The following is a 16,874-nucleotide window of genomic DNA, read 5'->3' as shown; positions in this document are numbered from 1 at the left end:
GTCTAGAAATGTGTGGTTGCACAGCTTAAATGGTTCCCCCTTCCTGCTACGTGGTTGCTATGGTATCCAAAGTGGTTGCTAAGGTGTTGCTACGTGGCTGCTATGGTATTGCTGGGGGGTTTGGTATTGTATCCTAGGTGATTGCTGTGGTGATCCAGGTGTTCGCTAAGGTGTTGCTAGGTGGTTGCTATGGTATCAAAGGTAGTTGCTAAGGTGTTGCTAGGTGGTTGCTATGGTATCCCATGTGGTTGCTAAGATTTTTCTAGGCAGTTGATGTGTTATCCCATGCTGCTGCCAAATTGCTGCTAGGCAGTTGCCATGGTGTCTGAGGTGTTGCTTTGCAATGCATAACCATAATAAATCACCAAAAAAAATAAAATTACTAATAAATCTCTTAAAGACTTGATGATCATGCAAGATCGGCAGATTGTGGACAAGGTCCATAGGTCCAGTGGTTAGTTTAGCTTCATCCATCATCTGTTTTCTTTTCCCTCTCTAGGTCTGGTAGAGCTTTAACAATGAGGGAGGGACTAGAGTCAGGCTGTCTGTGTGCAAGCCTCCAGTTATATACTATATATATATATATATATATATATATATATATATGCTGACTAGCCACTTCATTAAGTCCACCTCCTTGTTCCTACACTCTCTGTCTATTTTATCAGCTCCCCTGACCATATAGTTTCACTCTGTAGTTCTCCAGTTACAGACTGTACCCTGTTCTTCAGTGGTCAGGACCCCCATGGACCCTCACAGAGCAGGTACTATTTGGGTGGTCATTCTCAGCACTGCAGTATCACTGACATGATGGTGTGTGTTAGTGTGTGTTGTGCTGGTGCGAGTGGATCAGACACAGCAGTGCTGCTGGAGTTTTTAAGCACTGTGTGTCGTTTATTTTTTCCTAGCAAATTACAGCCACAAAGAGTGTGTTTAACAGTCAAGGCAGAATTTATAGATATGGATTGAGTTAATCTGACACGCCTTGGAAACGACAACTTCAGATTCTCGAATTATGCATTTTAGCTAGAGCTCAGAGCGGATTAGAACTAAAGGCAAACCATCAGACTCAGATACTCTCTCTTCTGTTCCAGAGGTAACATGTCATGTGCTTACGATATTCCTTTTGTTTATTTTGTTGTTTATGTTGTTTTTATTGATTTGACAGATTTATTTCTGGGAGTACCAGCGCAAGAATGAGACGGAGAAGCTGCGGACTCTCTTCCTGCCCGAAGGAGGGGTGAAGCTGAAGAACCTGACCGGCTACACCACCTACATGATCAGCGTCGCCCCCTTTAACGCAGCCGGAGACGGACCACGCAGTCCCCCCACTAGGGGGCGCACTCAGCAAGCCGGTACACAGCCAGCTGTCACACGTCTTTCGTCTTTATTAGCATATACACTAACGCCGTCCCATTTCAGTCCCATTTCGGCGTGTGGTCACTCAGCCTACAGCCAGGTCAGCCTACAGCCAGGGCTTTATGGGTAAAGTGAGGTAGGTAGTCTTGTGCTTATTACCTGTAGTGACCCGGGTCAAGGAGTGTTAACATGGATGCGGTGCATTGTGGGTAATGGGAGAGAGTAATCTTTTCTGATTGGGTTTCATTTTGGGTTCCTGTAATAATAAAGGAGCTTTTTGACTCTTCGAGTTGTTTGTTTTTGCCCTGTTTGTGTGTCTCCTCCTCATATCCCTCTCCCTCTCTCTCTCAGCTCCCAGTGCTCCGAGCTTTATCCACTTCAGTGAACTCACCACCACCTCTGTGAACGTTTCCTGGGGCGAGCCAGTCTTCCCCAACGGCATCATCGAGGGCTATCGCCTCATCTATGAGCCCTGCACCCCTGTCGATGGTCAGTACTGTTCCAGAGCTTGTTCGTGGGTGACGCCCGGAATTAACTGACCCAACATTCTTCAGCAAACCCAAGTGCTTGTCTTAACAGTGAGCTGTTAATCATGTCTCATCATGTCAAATAACAAAGCCGTTTGAAGCCCAACCAAACACCAGTACTCACATATTCAACCAGCATCGAGCCCAGCGGTGGGCTGGTGTGACTACTGCATGATTCAGTCTCCATTCGCACTGATGAATGTAATTTGACTTGTCAGCACTTTTATTAGAACTTTCTAAAGCCAAAAAACAATATTAGAATTAGTGTTTAGCAAAGAATGTTGGTTTTTGGCAGGAGGTGTTTGATGGAGAATGATAGTATTTGTTGGAGGATGATAATGTTTGGTGTAAAAGGTTTTTCTGGAGAGTGGAGAGGGTTGTTGGTGTCACAATGATGATCATTTTGGTGGCACATGATAGTGTGTGGTGAAGAGTGATGGTATTTGTTGGATAATGTTGGTCTCATTTGTTATTATTTGGCGGAGAATGATGGTGTTTATTTGAGTATAATGGTGTTTGGTGGAGAATTCTGTTGTTTATTGGAGTATAATGGTATTTGGTGGAGAATTCTGGTGTTTGAGTATAATGGTGTTTGGTGGAGAATTCTGTTGTTTATTGGTGAATGACAGTGTTTGGTGGAGAATGACGGCGTTTATTGGTGAAAAACGGTGTTTGGTGGAGAATTCTGGTGTTGGAGAATGACTGTGTTTGGGGGAGAATGACGGTGTTTATTGGAGAATTCTGGTGTTTATTGGAGAATGACGGTGTTTGGTAGAGAATCCTGGTGTTTATTGGTGAATGACAGCGTTTGGTGGAGAATCCTGGTGTTTATTGGAGAATGACGGTGTTTGGTGGAGAATCCTGGTGTTTATTGGAGAATGACGGCGTTTGGTGGAGAATCCTGGTGTTTATTGGTGAATGACGGTGTTTGGTGGAGAATCCTGGTGTTTATTGGTGAATGACGGTGTTTGGTGGAGAATCCTGGTGTTTATTGGTGAATGACGGTGTTTGGTGGAGAATCCTGGTGTTTATTGGAGAATGACGGTGTTTGGTGGAGAATACTGGTGTTTATTGGAGAATGACGGTGTTTGGTGGAGAATACTGGTGTTTATTGGTGAATGACAGTGTTTGATGGAGAATTCTGGTGTTTGAGTATAATGGTGTTTGGTTGAGAATTCTGTTGTTTATTGAAGTATAATGGTATTTGGTGGAGAATTCTGGTGTTTATTGGAGAATGACGGTGTTTGGTGGAGAATTCTGGTGTTTATTGGTGAATGACAGTGTTTGGTGGAGAATGACGGCGTTTATTGGTGAAAAACGGTGTTTGGTGGAGAATTCTGGTGTTGGAGAATGACTGTGTTTGGGGGAGAATGACGGTGTTTATTGGAGAATTCTGGTGTTTATTGGAGAATGACGGGGTTTGGTAGAGAATCCTGGTGTTTATTGGTGAATGACAGCGTTTGGTGGAGAATCCTGGTGTTTATTGGAGAATGACGGTGTTTGGTGGAGAATCCTGGTGTTTATTGGTGAATGACGGTGTTTGGTGGAGAATCCTGGTGTTTATTGGTGAATGACGGCGTTTGGTGGAGAATACTGGTGTTTATTGGAGAATGACGGTGTTTGGTGGAGAATACTGGTGTTTATTGGTGAATGACAGTGTTTGATGGAGAATTCTGGTGTTTGAGTATAATGGTGTTTGGTGGAGAATTCTGTTGTTTATTGGAGTATAATGGTATTTGGTGGAGAATTCTGGTGTTTATTGGAGAATGACGGTGTTTGGTGGAGAATTCTGGTGTTTATTGGTGAATGACAGTGTTTGGTGGAGAATGACGGCGTTTATTGGTGAAAAACGGTGTTTGGTGGAGAATTCTGGTGTTGGAGAATGACTGTGTTTGGGGGAGAATGACGGTGTTTATTGGAGAATTCTGGTGTTTATTGGAGAATGACGGTGTTTGGTAGAGAATCCTGGTGTTTATTGGTGAATGACAGCGTTTGGTGGAGAATCCTGGTGTTTATTGGAGAATGACGGTGTTTGGTGGAGAATCCTGGTGTTTATTGGTGAATGACGGTGTTGATGGAGAATTCTGGTGTTTATTGGAGAATGACGGTGTTTGCTAGAGAATTCTGAGGTGTTGGTTTCAGGAGGAACGCTATATTCGACTTCAGTGACTTCAGAACGCTACTGTTTGTTGGATAATGTTGTTCTCTGAATTCGTTAGTGTTTGGTGAAGAATCCTGGTGTTCATTGGAGAATGATGATGTTTGCTAGAGAATGATGGTGTTGATTTCAGGTGGAACACTATGGTCACCTCTTCTGAAAGAGAACAGAGAGGATGAAGAGATGGAAAAAGATGAGGGGAAGCTTTTATATGTAGTACAGTGACTTCAAAATTCTGGTGTTTGTTGGAGAGTGGTGGGTCAGGATGAACTGAGCTTTAGGGATGAATACTTATGGTGATTGATGTATTCAGCAGTTAACCTGGCCTGGGTACTGCTGGAGGTCTGATAGGTTGCTTCCTTCCTCAGAGTCTGGAATAATTTCAACTGCTGCCTTAATTCAAGTCGCATATGACTTGTTAATGAATAAATAAAGGTTATGATTATTAGTATTAAAACACACACCCAGTGAGTGGCATGTCAGCAAACATGCAGTGATATCTGCTTTTTAGCCACATTTTTCTAAGAAAACCATTGAATAAATTAATTAAACAATACTGTAAACTTCAGGATCCTTTTTCAGTCCAGCAACAATGTCTTGCTCATTGTTGTCAAAGTGGGCAGAGCAGGAAACTCTTGGCAGAAGTGGAAGTAACAAAACCCCAGTGTTTGTGGCTCACTTATCATATAAAATCCTAAAGAGTCCCAAATTAACGATGCATCCTGACTGTTCCAGACTGTAAGACAGGAAGCAGGCGATTAGTACCCAGGTTTCAGTTTAGAGTCTGAAATCTTAAGATCTAATTACACTAAGATACTAGAAAGCAGGTAAAGAGCTGAACTGTACATCACTGAGTCTGAGGATACAAAGACTAGACTAGGCTAAAGTTTGTGTATGTAGCTCTTGTTGGTTGGACTAAAAGCAGTGTGTTTGTCTAGAACCCTCAGTGGCCTGTGCCGACTGTCTTGACTCCCCCTCCCCCCCAGGAGTCAGTAAGATAGTGACGGTGGACGTGAAGGGCAGCGCCCCCCTGTGGCTGAAAATTAAAGACTTAGCTGACGGGGTGACCTACAACTTCCGCATCCGCGCCAAAACCTTCACCTACGGGCCGGAGGTGGAGGCCAACATCACCACTGGACCTGGAGAAGGTCAGTCTGTCTGTCTGATTAACTTAAACTCTTTGAGAAAAATTACGTTTGTTCCAAAAGAAGGTTTCTGTAAAGTCACTTACTCTTCTGAAGTTGCTGTCCCACCTGGGATTTTCATAGTCATTTCATGCTCATTATGAGGTAATGACGTCTGAGGATTTTGGGGTAATTGGAACTGGAACCCACAGAAGCCATCCAAAATATATGTTTCTATATTGTCTGATATTTATAATCATCAATAATTGCAACCATGTTTCCAAAAATGTGGGACACTGTGCAGAATGTAAATAATTGAGACTGAGAAATTTTATTGTCTTTTGAAATATATATTCCCACTTTAAATTTGATGCCAGCAACATGTTTCAAAAAAGTTGGTACAGGAATGACATAAAACTGGGATAGTCATGTAATGCTTAAAAAAACACCTGGTGGGACATCTCACAGATAATTAGGTTAAATGGCAACAGGTCAGTAAGATGATTGGGCATGATATAGCGCCACAAAGAGGCTGAGTCTTTCAGAAGTACATGAAATAGCCAAATATGAATCAAAAGTACAATTAAATGGAATTAAGAGCTAACTATTCTAACTTTCCTCCTGGTTTGCACTGTTGCGAGTGAGCGGCTAGACTTCTTCTCCTCTCCATCTAAAGAGTAAATAGTGTATCTTGTGTACTGAAATAGCAGCTGTTCAAACTTCAGAGCCTTTGCTGCTGATACTGGAGGAACAGAACGGCATCATCAATTGTGTGAAAATACCCAAAATGTGCCTTATGAACACTGAATGATATTTCACTAATCATTGTTCGTATGTTATCACCCAGGCCTGATTATCAGTAAATAATTTTGAATGTTTTATAAAGCAGAAATATTGTCTCTAACTTTCCTCGGTGATATAGGTGCCCCGGGGCCCCCCGGTGAACCGTTCATCTCTCGCTATGGCTCTGCTCTGACCATTCACTGGACTAACGGTGATCCCGGACGAGCCCCCATCACACGATACGTCATCGAGGCCAGACCTTCAGGTAAACGTTCAAGAATGTTTGTTTTGTATTCTTTTTTTTTTAAGTGCAGTGATTTAAGCCAGAAATCATGTTATGCTCTAATGTTGGAGATGCATGACAGATAAAAGGTAAAAGAAGTTAAATCATTTAAAACAAAATGTCCAGCTCAACTCAACAAAGCCTGTTTTTACTCCTGTTATGCCGCGGTGGACGAAGTACACACATCATGCACTTGAGTTAAAATAGAGACACCCAAGGTAAATATCACTCCAGTAAAGTAGAAGTTCCTCCCTTTAGACCTCCACTGGAGTAAAAGTACTAAAGTATTTACCTTCAAATGTACTTAAGTATAAAGTAAAAGTACTAAAAGAGTAATTCTGGCTCTGATGTCCGGTTATCAATTTTATAACCAGACTGGCTTCATGAACTCATTTCAGGTGAAAGTCCTCCAGCGTCTCTCTTGGTAAACCAAGGTAAAAACTCCAGCAGCACTGCTGTGTCTGATCCACTTCTACCAGCACAACACACACTAAAACACCACCACCACCACGTCAGTGTTACTGCAGTGCTGAGATGACCCACCACCCAAATAGTACCTGCTCTGTGGGGGTCCTCTGGGGTCCTGACCACTGAAGAACAGGGTAACAGAGTATCAGAGAAACAGATGGACTACAGTCTGTAACTGTAGAACTACAGAGTGCAGCTATACAGTAAGTGGAGCTGATCAAATGGACAGTGAGTGTAGAAACAAGGAGGTGGTCATGATGTTAGGACTGATTGGTGTGAGAAAAAACATTGTATTAACAGTCTGCAGCCACGCTGCATGCAGAGAACACTGTTACTCACACTTTGCTCTCTGTCCCAAACTTACATCTCCTTTCTCAGCCTCAGCAACCCCCCACATAAGCACACAGCCTGCAGGCTTGACCCGCCTTACAGTGGGAGTCTCTGTAATACAACCACCACTAACAAACAAGATAAACATTCCCACACACACTATAATATAATAAGAGAAGTCTACCTATATCATCATTGCACTCTTAAAGTAGATGGTTCTCCAAGGGTTCTTTGGTAAAGAAAATGATTCTGAGTTCACTCAGTGAACTCTTTGTATGCTTAAATGGCTCTTTGCATGGTGAAATGATTCTTCAGATTGATAGAAAATGTGTTGTGACGGTTCTATATAGAACCTTTTTGAGAAAGGCACCAGAAAGGGTTCTGCTATTGCTACAAGCTCGACACCGCCACAATAGCAGAACCATTTTTGGTGCTATATAGAACCATACACAACACATTCTCCATCAATCTCAAGAACCATTTCACCATGCAGAGAACCTTTTATTGATGCAAAGGGTTCTTTGAGTGTTCATGGTTCTATGTAGAACCATTTTTGTTTACTAAAGAACATTTAAAGAGCCGTCTTTACAAGAATTACAGAGTGCAAGTCTTGAAACGAGCAAAATTATGCGAGAAAATGAGGTCTGTATAAGGTAGACCTTATAAGATGGACTACTGCAGTTTTAATATGAGAAATATTAGAAGTATGGATTATATTTGAGGTGATTTGTGGTCTCTCTCTTCAGCAGAGTGTGTGTGTTTTATGATCCAGGGTACAGTGCTCGCTGTAGGAGCTTGCAGATGCATGTTAAACTCCAGCAGTAAAGATAATAGTGTGATTCTGGCTGCTGTTACTGTATTCAGCTGTAAAGGCCGGAAACTCCCAGCTCTCTACCCTGAGAGCACTGTAGCATTTATGAGGTACATATAAAATCTGCAAGTTGTTTAGGTTACAAATTATACGGCGCAAAGGCAGCAGAGCTTTTAACTGTGCAAGATTTGGCACGTCGGGCTTGGCGAGGTGGGATCTTCTCAGCTTTTCATCACCTAGCACGAAGAATAAAGGCCTGAACTGAGGGTTTTCATGATTGCCCTCATGCCGTTTGTGTTTTTGTTGCAGATGAAGGCCTGTGGGACATTTTGATCAAGGATATTCCTAAGGAAGTGACGTCATACACTTTTAACATGGACATCCTGAAGCAGGGGGTCAGCTATGATTTCCGAGTCATCGGGGTCAACGACTATGGATACGGCTCTCCGAGTCAACCGTCTCCTTCTATCTCAGGTTGATGTTAAATTCGGTCTTGTAGCCCAGTGACTGAAACAGGATGATTTGTTAATATGCCTTGTCCTTTCTCCTCCAGCCCAGAAGGTGGCGCCGTTCTATGAGGAGTGGTGGTTCCTGGTGGTGGTGGCGTTGGTCGGTCTCATCTTCATCCTGCTGCTGGTCTTCATCCTCATCATTAGAGGCCAGAGCAAGAAATACGCCAAGAAATCAGACTCAGGTAGCCTGCTTTTCTTCCATCCTCATACAAAGTTAGAGTTGAGATGCAAGAAAAGTCCCAACGTGAGATCAGATAAAAGTCCCAAACGCAATAGTAAGATTCAGGCAAACCAAAACTCCAAGCTTTATAAGCTCAACGGCTCTTTGTGTTTCACTGGTGACATGAAAATGTGGGAAACCTTTTTAAAATAGTTTTTTTTATTTAAAAATTTAAGTAATAATACATCTAGATTTTCTTTTTAAAATGTCTGAATTCCACTGTTGTGTTTGGGACTTTTAACTGATCTTGGACTTTAGACTAAAATCCTTCTGCTGACCCTTTTCCTTCATTATGTTTATTTTATTAAAACGAAAGATTGAACATTGTATTTTATCACTACCGAAACAATCATAACTCTACCCAAACTTTACCAAGTGTTTCAGTAGTGACTGTTTCGGTGGTGACAGTTTTAGCTCATTTTGAGCTCAAAAGCACAGCCAGTACGTGCTGGTTCTGTTCACACAGAAAATCATATTTTTCTTTAAAACACTAAAAAGTACTGAACTGCAGAAAATATGATGATTCTTAATGTTCCACACCGATTTTTAGACTTTGGGACACATTTACTTTAGAACAAGGGGATCTAACTGCTCACCATGTGGCCATGTGGGACAGGGATGCAGCCTCACTCCCTCTAAAATACAGGGGCGTGGCTACAATGCGGCTCCGCCTACATACTAAAACGCTGTATTTATTTTTTTTATTCAAAAGAAAATGCTTGTCTGCTTAAAATGTAAAAATACCTGGTGTTGTGTTTTGTCTGAGTTCCTCTCTTGTACTACTACTACTGTCTACTGTTTTTAATGCAGTGCCGTCTGAGGGCCCAAAGATCACGGCCAGCAGATACTGGTTTTCAGCCTCGTCCCTCACAGACAGAGATTTCTCCAGATTCTCTGAATCTTTAAATGATATTAAAAGATCTGAATGACCTCAGAATGACCCTCAGGCTCAGTGTTGATGCACAAAATCCTTCTATTTTGTTTTGTTTTTTGGATCTTAGTGCAGCTTTTGATATTGTTGAACACAAGATTTTACTCCAGCGTCTTGAATGTTGGGTCGGCCTCTCGGGCACAGTTTTAGAATGGTTTAAATCATATTTAAGTGATAAGCAGTTCATGGTTTCACCTGGAAATCATTCATCAAAACGATTTGCTGGTTCTTATGGAGTCCCTCAAGGTTCAGTTTTAGGGCCTTTGCTTTTCTCTTTGTACATGCTGCCTCAAGGTGATGTTATTAGGAAGCATGGTATAATTTTTATAGCTATGCTGACGACACGCAGCTATACGTTTCTATTCCTTCTGAAGATCAAGACTCCTTAGCCAGACTGACCAGCTGTGTGTCATTTTCTCAGTGGATGTTGCAAAATTTTCTACAGTTAAATCATGAAAAAAATGAAAAACTGATCTTTGGTACAGAAACTCAGAGAAAAATGATTTATGAGAAACTTGCTTCTTTGTTTTTCTTATACCAAACCTGAAGTACGAAACCTGGGTGTGATCTCAGACTCTGAGCTCTGTTTTATCTGCATGTAACCAGCCACTAAAGTAGCTTTTGTAATTATCAAAAAGTGAAATGTTTCACACTGACTTGAAAATATAAACACAGATAGCTAGCAGTTTGTCAATCAATGAGCTTGATGTAAATATGATCATAGACTAATAATCAGCTAAATTTGTCACATTTAAAATGACCCTTGTTTAAATGTCCATGTTGCAGTGATGTCCAGCCGACACCGGGGGGCCACTGAAGGTTGAAAACCACTGATTGAAGAACCCGAATTGTATTAATTCATGTTGAAATTAAAAGTAGAACTTTGAGCGATTCATAATTTCATCTATGTATGTATGTTTTTTTTTCTAGGCAACAACTCGAACTGTAAGACGCTGACCCACGGAGAGATGGTCAGTCTGGACGAGGGCCGATTCCCTGCTCTGGAGCTAAACAACCGCCGCCTGTCCGTCAAAAACTCCTTCTGCCGCAAGAACGGCGTGTACACCAGGCCGGTGCAGCTCTGCTTTTCCTCTCCATCCGTCTGTCTGTTTTTGTTGTCTGTCTGCCTTTTGCTGTCTGTGGGTTTCCTCTGTCTGGGTTTCCATTACAGTTAGCATCACTAGCCTGGAATTCTTTGCAGCGAATGTTTTTAGCCAGAAACTTTCAGACTGTGGCTTTCACTTTTTTCAAAACAGGAAATGCATTGGCTCTAAATCGGGGAGACTAACTGATTTCAGCTGCAGAGCAGTAATGAGACTCATTCCACTCATTCTTCCCCCCCCTTTTAGCGTAAAGCTCTCGCAGTCGCACGTTGGCTTCATCCTCACATGTGCGCACCATTCGGGAGTAATCATAGGAAATTACAATAGCCGTTTTTATACTGCACGTAGTCTGTTAACCCTTTAAAAGGGTACGTATGTGGTCCACACCTCAGCTCCTCACTCTCACAACTGCTTTTAATAGATTCCACTGTAGTGGTTCTCCTTATACATGAGTGAGGAATTAAAAAATATTACATATTAGCTTTATACTTTGGTCATAACTGAGTAATTTTAGTGGTTTGAGATTTAACTACTGAGCACTAAGCCTGCAGTTTGGGAGTTTAATGCTCTGGATCATCTGAGCTGCAGGCGAGAAACTGTCCATGTGCCTGCATACTGTGGAAAAACTGATGACAATAGCACACGGCGAGGGTCACCCCATCCAGCTTTCCGCTGTAAAACAGCCTGGAAACAGTGCAGCGTTTTTCCACTGATAATCCATCAGTTTCCAGCAGTCATGTGACCTGCACTGTGACTGCCGGACAGAACGCTGAGAGTTAAAGCAAGGCACACACTGAAGGCCAGTTCAGGGACTGGAACTGTCACTGGCTCTTAATCTGTGGAAGTAAAGAAGTACATGCTGTTCTATTAAAGTTGTTTTATGTAAACTGCTCTCAAAATTTGGAATGTTTTCAATATAAAAGCAGTACGATGATAGATAAAGGTATAAAATGATTCTGGGACATAAGATCTTCGTGTTTGTGTGAGTGCCTATATGTATACACGTATATAAACACATTATGTGTCCAAAAGTTTGTGGACACCCCTTTTTATTAGTGAGTTCAGCTGTATTAAGGCCCCCCACTGCTGACATAGATGTCTAAATGCACAAACAGTTTGTATATTCTGTAAAATAAAAAAAAAAGCATTGACCTATAGAATGGGATGCTTGGCAGACGGGTTTAAATCTCCCCAGCACTGGGCTGTGGAGCAGTGGAACTGTGTTCTCTGGAGTAATGGAGCTCCATTGAGTACCTTAGGGATGAGCTGGAGTGATCCAGTATTGACCATCCAACATCAGTACCTGAGCTCACTAATGCTCCATCAAATCCTCACAGCAATGTTCAACAGCTAGAAGCCTTCCAGAAGAGTTGAGACTGTTACTGCAGCACAAACTCACTATGAACACCTTCATTTCTGATGAAACACTGGATGAGCAGGTGTCACATTGGCCACATAGAGTATAAATACATAGCTGATTCCATCAGACTGCTGCATGAAGTTATGATAAAACTAATGCCCATAATGCGTCATATTTCTAATATGACAGTCACAATTCATTCACAAACATTATTAATATAAATAATGAGATATACAGTATGTGGTATGTGATCTGTAGAGACAGCAAGTTTCACTGTTAGTACTTGACATTATTGTTTTCCTTCCTGGTGCAATAATGAAGGATAAGAGCCTTCACACCAAACACGTTGTGCTTGATTGACTGTATTTGGGGTAAGAGGTAGTTTTTTTCCCCCTCCAAACTAGCACTTTAACTGCCCCCAAAGCTGTGTGTGTACGTGTGTGGAATGTACAGACGTCCCTCTGTGGGCTTTGAAGTGAGTGAAAAAGGAACACCTGGGCAGGTAGAGCCTGAAAACCTCAGACAAAACAGAAACCTTCTTTCTTCACAGAATCAAATTCCACTGGTTCCTCATTTGGCTGAATGAATAACCGACTCTAAATGTAGGTATTGTGATATAAACCGAGTCCGTTCTACAGTTTCTCATTAGACTGAATGAATAACCGACTCTAAATGTAGGTATTGTGATATAAACCGAGTCCGTTCTACAGTTTCTCATTAGGCTGAATGAATAACCGACTCTGAATGTAGGTATTGTGATATAAACCGAGTCTGTTCTACAGTTTCTCATTAGGCTGAATGAATAACCGACTCTAAATGTAGGTATTGTGATATAAACCGAGTCTGTTCTACAGTTTCTCATTAGACTGAATGAATAACCGGCTCTAAATGTAGGTATTGTGATATAAACAGAGTCTGTTCTACAGTTTCTCATTAGACTGAATGAATAACCGACTCTAAATGTAGGTATTGTGATATAAACCGAGTCCGTTCTACAGTTTCTCATTAGGCTGAATGAATAACCGGCTCTAAATGTAGGTATTGTGGTATAAACCGAGTCTGTTCTACAGTTTCTCATTAGGCTGAATGAATAACTGACTCTAAATGTAGGTATTGTGATATAAACAGAGTCTGTTCTACAGTTTCTCATTAGACTGAATGAATAACCGACTCTAAATGTAGGTATTGTGATATAAACCGAGTCCGTTCTACAGTTTCTCATTAGGCTGAATGAATAACCGGCTCTAAATGTAGGTATTGTGGTATAAACCGAGTCTGTTCTACAGTTTCTCATTAGGCTGAATGAATAACTGACTCTAAATGTAGGTATTGTGATATAAACCGAGTCTGTTCTACAGTTTCTCATTAGACTGAATGAATAACCGACTCTAAATGTAGGTATTGTGATATAAACCGAGTCCGTTCTACAGTTTCTCATTAGACTGAATGAATAACCGACTCTAAATGTAGGTATTGTGATATAAACCGAGTCTGTTCTACAGTTTCTCATTAGGCTGAATGAATAACCGACTCTAAATGTAGGTATTGTGATATAAACCGAGTCTGTTCTACAGTTTCACATTAGGCTGAATGAATAACCGACTCTAAATGTAGGTATTGTGATATAAACCGAGTCTGTTTTTGTGGGCGGAGCCTGCAGAGGGTAACTACCTGATGAAACAGATGTTAAACGACTCTCTCTCCTGTGCAGGTCTCCCCCGAGGCCGAGTCCTGGTGGGCTGCATTATTCTGATGAAGACATCAGCACCAAATACAACGACCTGATTCCAGCAGAGAGCAGCAGCCTGACGGAGAAGCCCTCAGAGATATCAGATTCACAGGTACACACCCACACAGACTCAGACTCCTACCTACCATGTACCTACACTTCATTGGCCACTTTATCAGAAACACCAACATATTGGTAGGTGCACAGTTACTGACTGTAGCCCATCTGTTACTGCACAGTTTATCAGGCCCCTCCACCCTGTTCATCAATGAAAAGGAAACTCAGTATGATCAATACTGATTAGATACTACTGGCACAGCTCATAAATCAAATCAAAATAAAATCAAAGCCATTAACACATCATATTTACACAGTTCACAGGTGCTAAAGTGATTGAGAATCTGAGGTGTGTAGCTCCCTTCTAGTACCTAGATGTAAAAATATACATATACATGATAATCTGTTGTGGATAAAGTAGAATATTTTAGTACTTGAGTAAAAGTAAATGTGCAAATGCTGCTCTTAAAAAGGCTTGATGGTCCTTTAAGGTGTCTTTGGTTATATCTAGAACTATATATCTAGAACTAAGTATCTAGAACTAGTTCTATCAGGACAGCTAGTCAAGCCCAGAGTCCAAACTAAACATGATGAACCCGGATTTAGCTGTTATCCCAGCTAGACATGTTTTGCTCTTGTTCTGAAGGTTCTGAGAAGATTACTCATATTGTCCATTACCAATTTCAGCAGGAAGTGATTTTTCTTGTGTTCCCCGGAATGTTCTACTTGGAAACATTCCCTAAAAGCATCCTCACAACATCATCTAAATGTTCCGGTTAAAACCTTTTGTTATTTTGTAAACAAATAGGAATTTTCGTTGAAACGACAAGCATCCATAAAACATTCTTTCAACATTAGATGGTAACACTTTACTGAAGGGTGCTGTTCATAAGGCTACATAACACCTGCATAAGTCATGACAACTGACATAACCCTACATAGATGTTTATAAATGCTTGCTCCAATAGGTACCGTCTGTCATAAAGGCTACTTTAGCTAATTGGCAAGTATAACCTTTATAGCACATTACATCATTGGAATAAGCATTTAGAAATGTTTATGGAGGGTTATGTCAGTTGTCATGAAAAACCTATGTAGGTGTCATATAGCCTTGTGAACAGTACCCTACAGTAAAGTGTTACCAAGATTTTCTTTTAGGGTTAAAAGTTATGGGAACGTTCCCCACTTGCTGGGTTGCTGTTACAACTGGAGCAAACTGCCGGAAGATCTTAGACGAGCCCAAAATTTAGGGATTTTTAAATCCGGGTTAAATCATTTCTCTTTTCATGTGTCTGTGATTGAGCTGTAGGACTCACACTCTATACCGACTGCACTTCACCTTTAATAAGCTAATTTTATACGTCCTAAGTCCTTTGTTTTGATTTCCTCTGTATGTTTTTATTCTCCACATGCACTTTCTTTTAATTATTGTAACGGGGAGCGATGAGGCGGATGCACACGCTGAGATAAGCGACTTTTATTATGGGCAAATCCAGGGTCATGGTCAAAAAGGTCCAGGTTCAAACAGCCGATACGGAGAGCAGGAGGCATGGACATGACAAACTGAACACAGAACCTCAAACAAGAACCAAACACCACGAGAATACAATACAATACACCCAACACATCAAACACGATCAAACAAAGACCAGCACTAGACTAAGCAAAACACAGGGCATAAATACAAGAGGGCTAATGATGGTCAGGTGGGAAACAGGTGGTAACAATCAGGGGTGGAGTCAGACAACAAGGGGGCTGCACTGAACCAAAACAAATGCACATGGACAGGACTAGGAGGGCCAATCGTGACAATTATGCTTCTGTAACTTATCTTTGCAGAAGTCTTCTCAGGAAGCTGTAAGCGGCATTATTTAATATTATTTAGAAATTTATTTTATAATTATTTATTATTTATTTTATACATTTATTTTTCTGTTTGTGAAAAGCACTTTAAACTGCCATTATGTATGAAATGTGGTAGACACATACACAGGACTTGTGTTGCCTTGCCTATCGAACCATTTTTAAATCGTTCTTCAGCTTATTCTTCAGAAATGGTTCTTCAGGTTGATGGAGAATGTGCTATACATGGTTCTATGTAGCACTGAAAAAGGTTTTGAGCTTGTAACAAAAGAAGAATCATTTTTTGGTGCTATATAGAACCATATACAACATATTACTCCATCAATCTGAAGAACCATTTTACCATGCAGAGAACAATTTAAGCATGAAATGGGTCTATGTAGAACTCAGTGTTCTATGTAGAACCATTGCCTTTACTAAAGAGCCCTCGAAAAAACGTCTTTGGAGTAATTTACATTTCTACCTGAGTAAAACCACAAAAGCACTCGCTTGTGAATGTACTGAAGTATTAAAAATGACAGTACTTTGAGTTATTATATATTGTATATTATTTTGATGCACAGCTCCTGTTAATGAAAGCTCGACCACTGGTGTTGGGGGTCACTATGTGGAGCGAAAAGGGGTTTAACCTTCTTACTTTTTTCTAATGAACTAATAAGATTAATTCTGTACTGATGACTAATTTGAAATGGTTCAAATTAATAAAAAATGTTAATAATAAGGGTTGATATTTCTAAGCCCAGGATGTGTCCTAAAGGGCATTTTGTGAAAGAACAAAAGTTTTACTGTAAGTAGGTTATGAGCCCTCCAGAAATGGACTGTCCTGGCCTGCTTTAGTTCTAAAGCCGTAACTGGGAATGTTCTAACCAGGCCAGATCTGCAGTGTAGGTGGGTGGGTGTGGGTGGGGGGGGGGTGCAGAGGGATTGATACACGTTCTAGAACATTTCAAATGGATCCTGATCTTCCTGGGCCCATGAGGCAGGAGTTGTAGATCACGGCTGCAGAGTTATGTGAACCCGTTTACTACAAAAGAGCTACAACAGTGCTGCCGCTGGGGAACAGGCGTGACCCTGACACAGACAAAGCCTTTTTCACAACAACACTCCTGTCTTCTACCAATAACAGGGTAACGTTACACCCCTCTGCCAAAGATAACAACTGTGAAATCAAAATCTGTGAGAGAACACTACACCACAAATGTCACGTTGCACTACAACTGCATTAACAGGGTACATAAGGTACATAACCAGAAGAG

At 41.1% G+C, this 16,874-nt stretch overlaps 1 protein-coding gene across 4 annotated transcripts in view; it reads left to right on the top strand.

Annotated features, from left to right (window-relative positions):
• Positions 1-16,874, top strand: part of LOC108442036 (protein sidekick-2-like) — a 511,936-nt gene that overhangs the window by 470,035 nt on the left and 25,027 nt on the right. For 2 of the 4 annotated variants that reach the window (XM_037544393.1, XM_037544391.1), the window contains exons 37-44: positions 1,169-1,355; positions 1,711-1,848; positions 5,031-5,192; positions 6,091-6,216; positions 8,153-8,317; positions 8,397-8,537; positions 10,437-10,575; positions 13,681-13,810. In XM_037544393.1, coding sequence (XP_037400290.1) covers positions 1,169-1,355; positions 1,711-1,848; positions 5,031-5,192; positions 6,091-6,216; positions 8,153-8,317; positions 8,397-8,537; positions 10,437-10,575; positions 13,681-13,810 — 1,188 coding nt within the window. Of the gene's footprint in view, positions 1-1,168; positions 1,356-1,710; positions 1,849-4,982; positions 5,193-6,090; positions 6,217-8,152; positions 8,318-8,396; positions 8,538-10,436; positions 10,576-13,680; positions 13,811-16,874 lie in introns of all 4 variants that reach the window. The other 2 variants (XM_037544392.1, XM_037544390.1) reach the window with 1 other exon arrangement.

Source organism: Pygocentrus nattereri, chromosome 13, assembly GCF_015220715.1.
Source record: "Pygocentrus nattereri isolate fPygNat1 chromosome 13, fPygNat1.pri, whole genome shotgun sequence".
Classification (NCBI taxonomy): Eukaryota; Metazoa; Chordata; class Actinopteri; order Characiformes; family Serrasalmidae; genus Pygocentrus; species Pygocentrus nattereri.
This window is presented reverse-complemented; position numbering and strand designations above follow the sequence as displayed.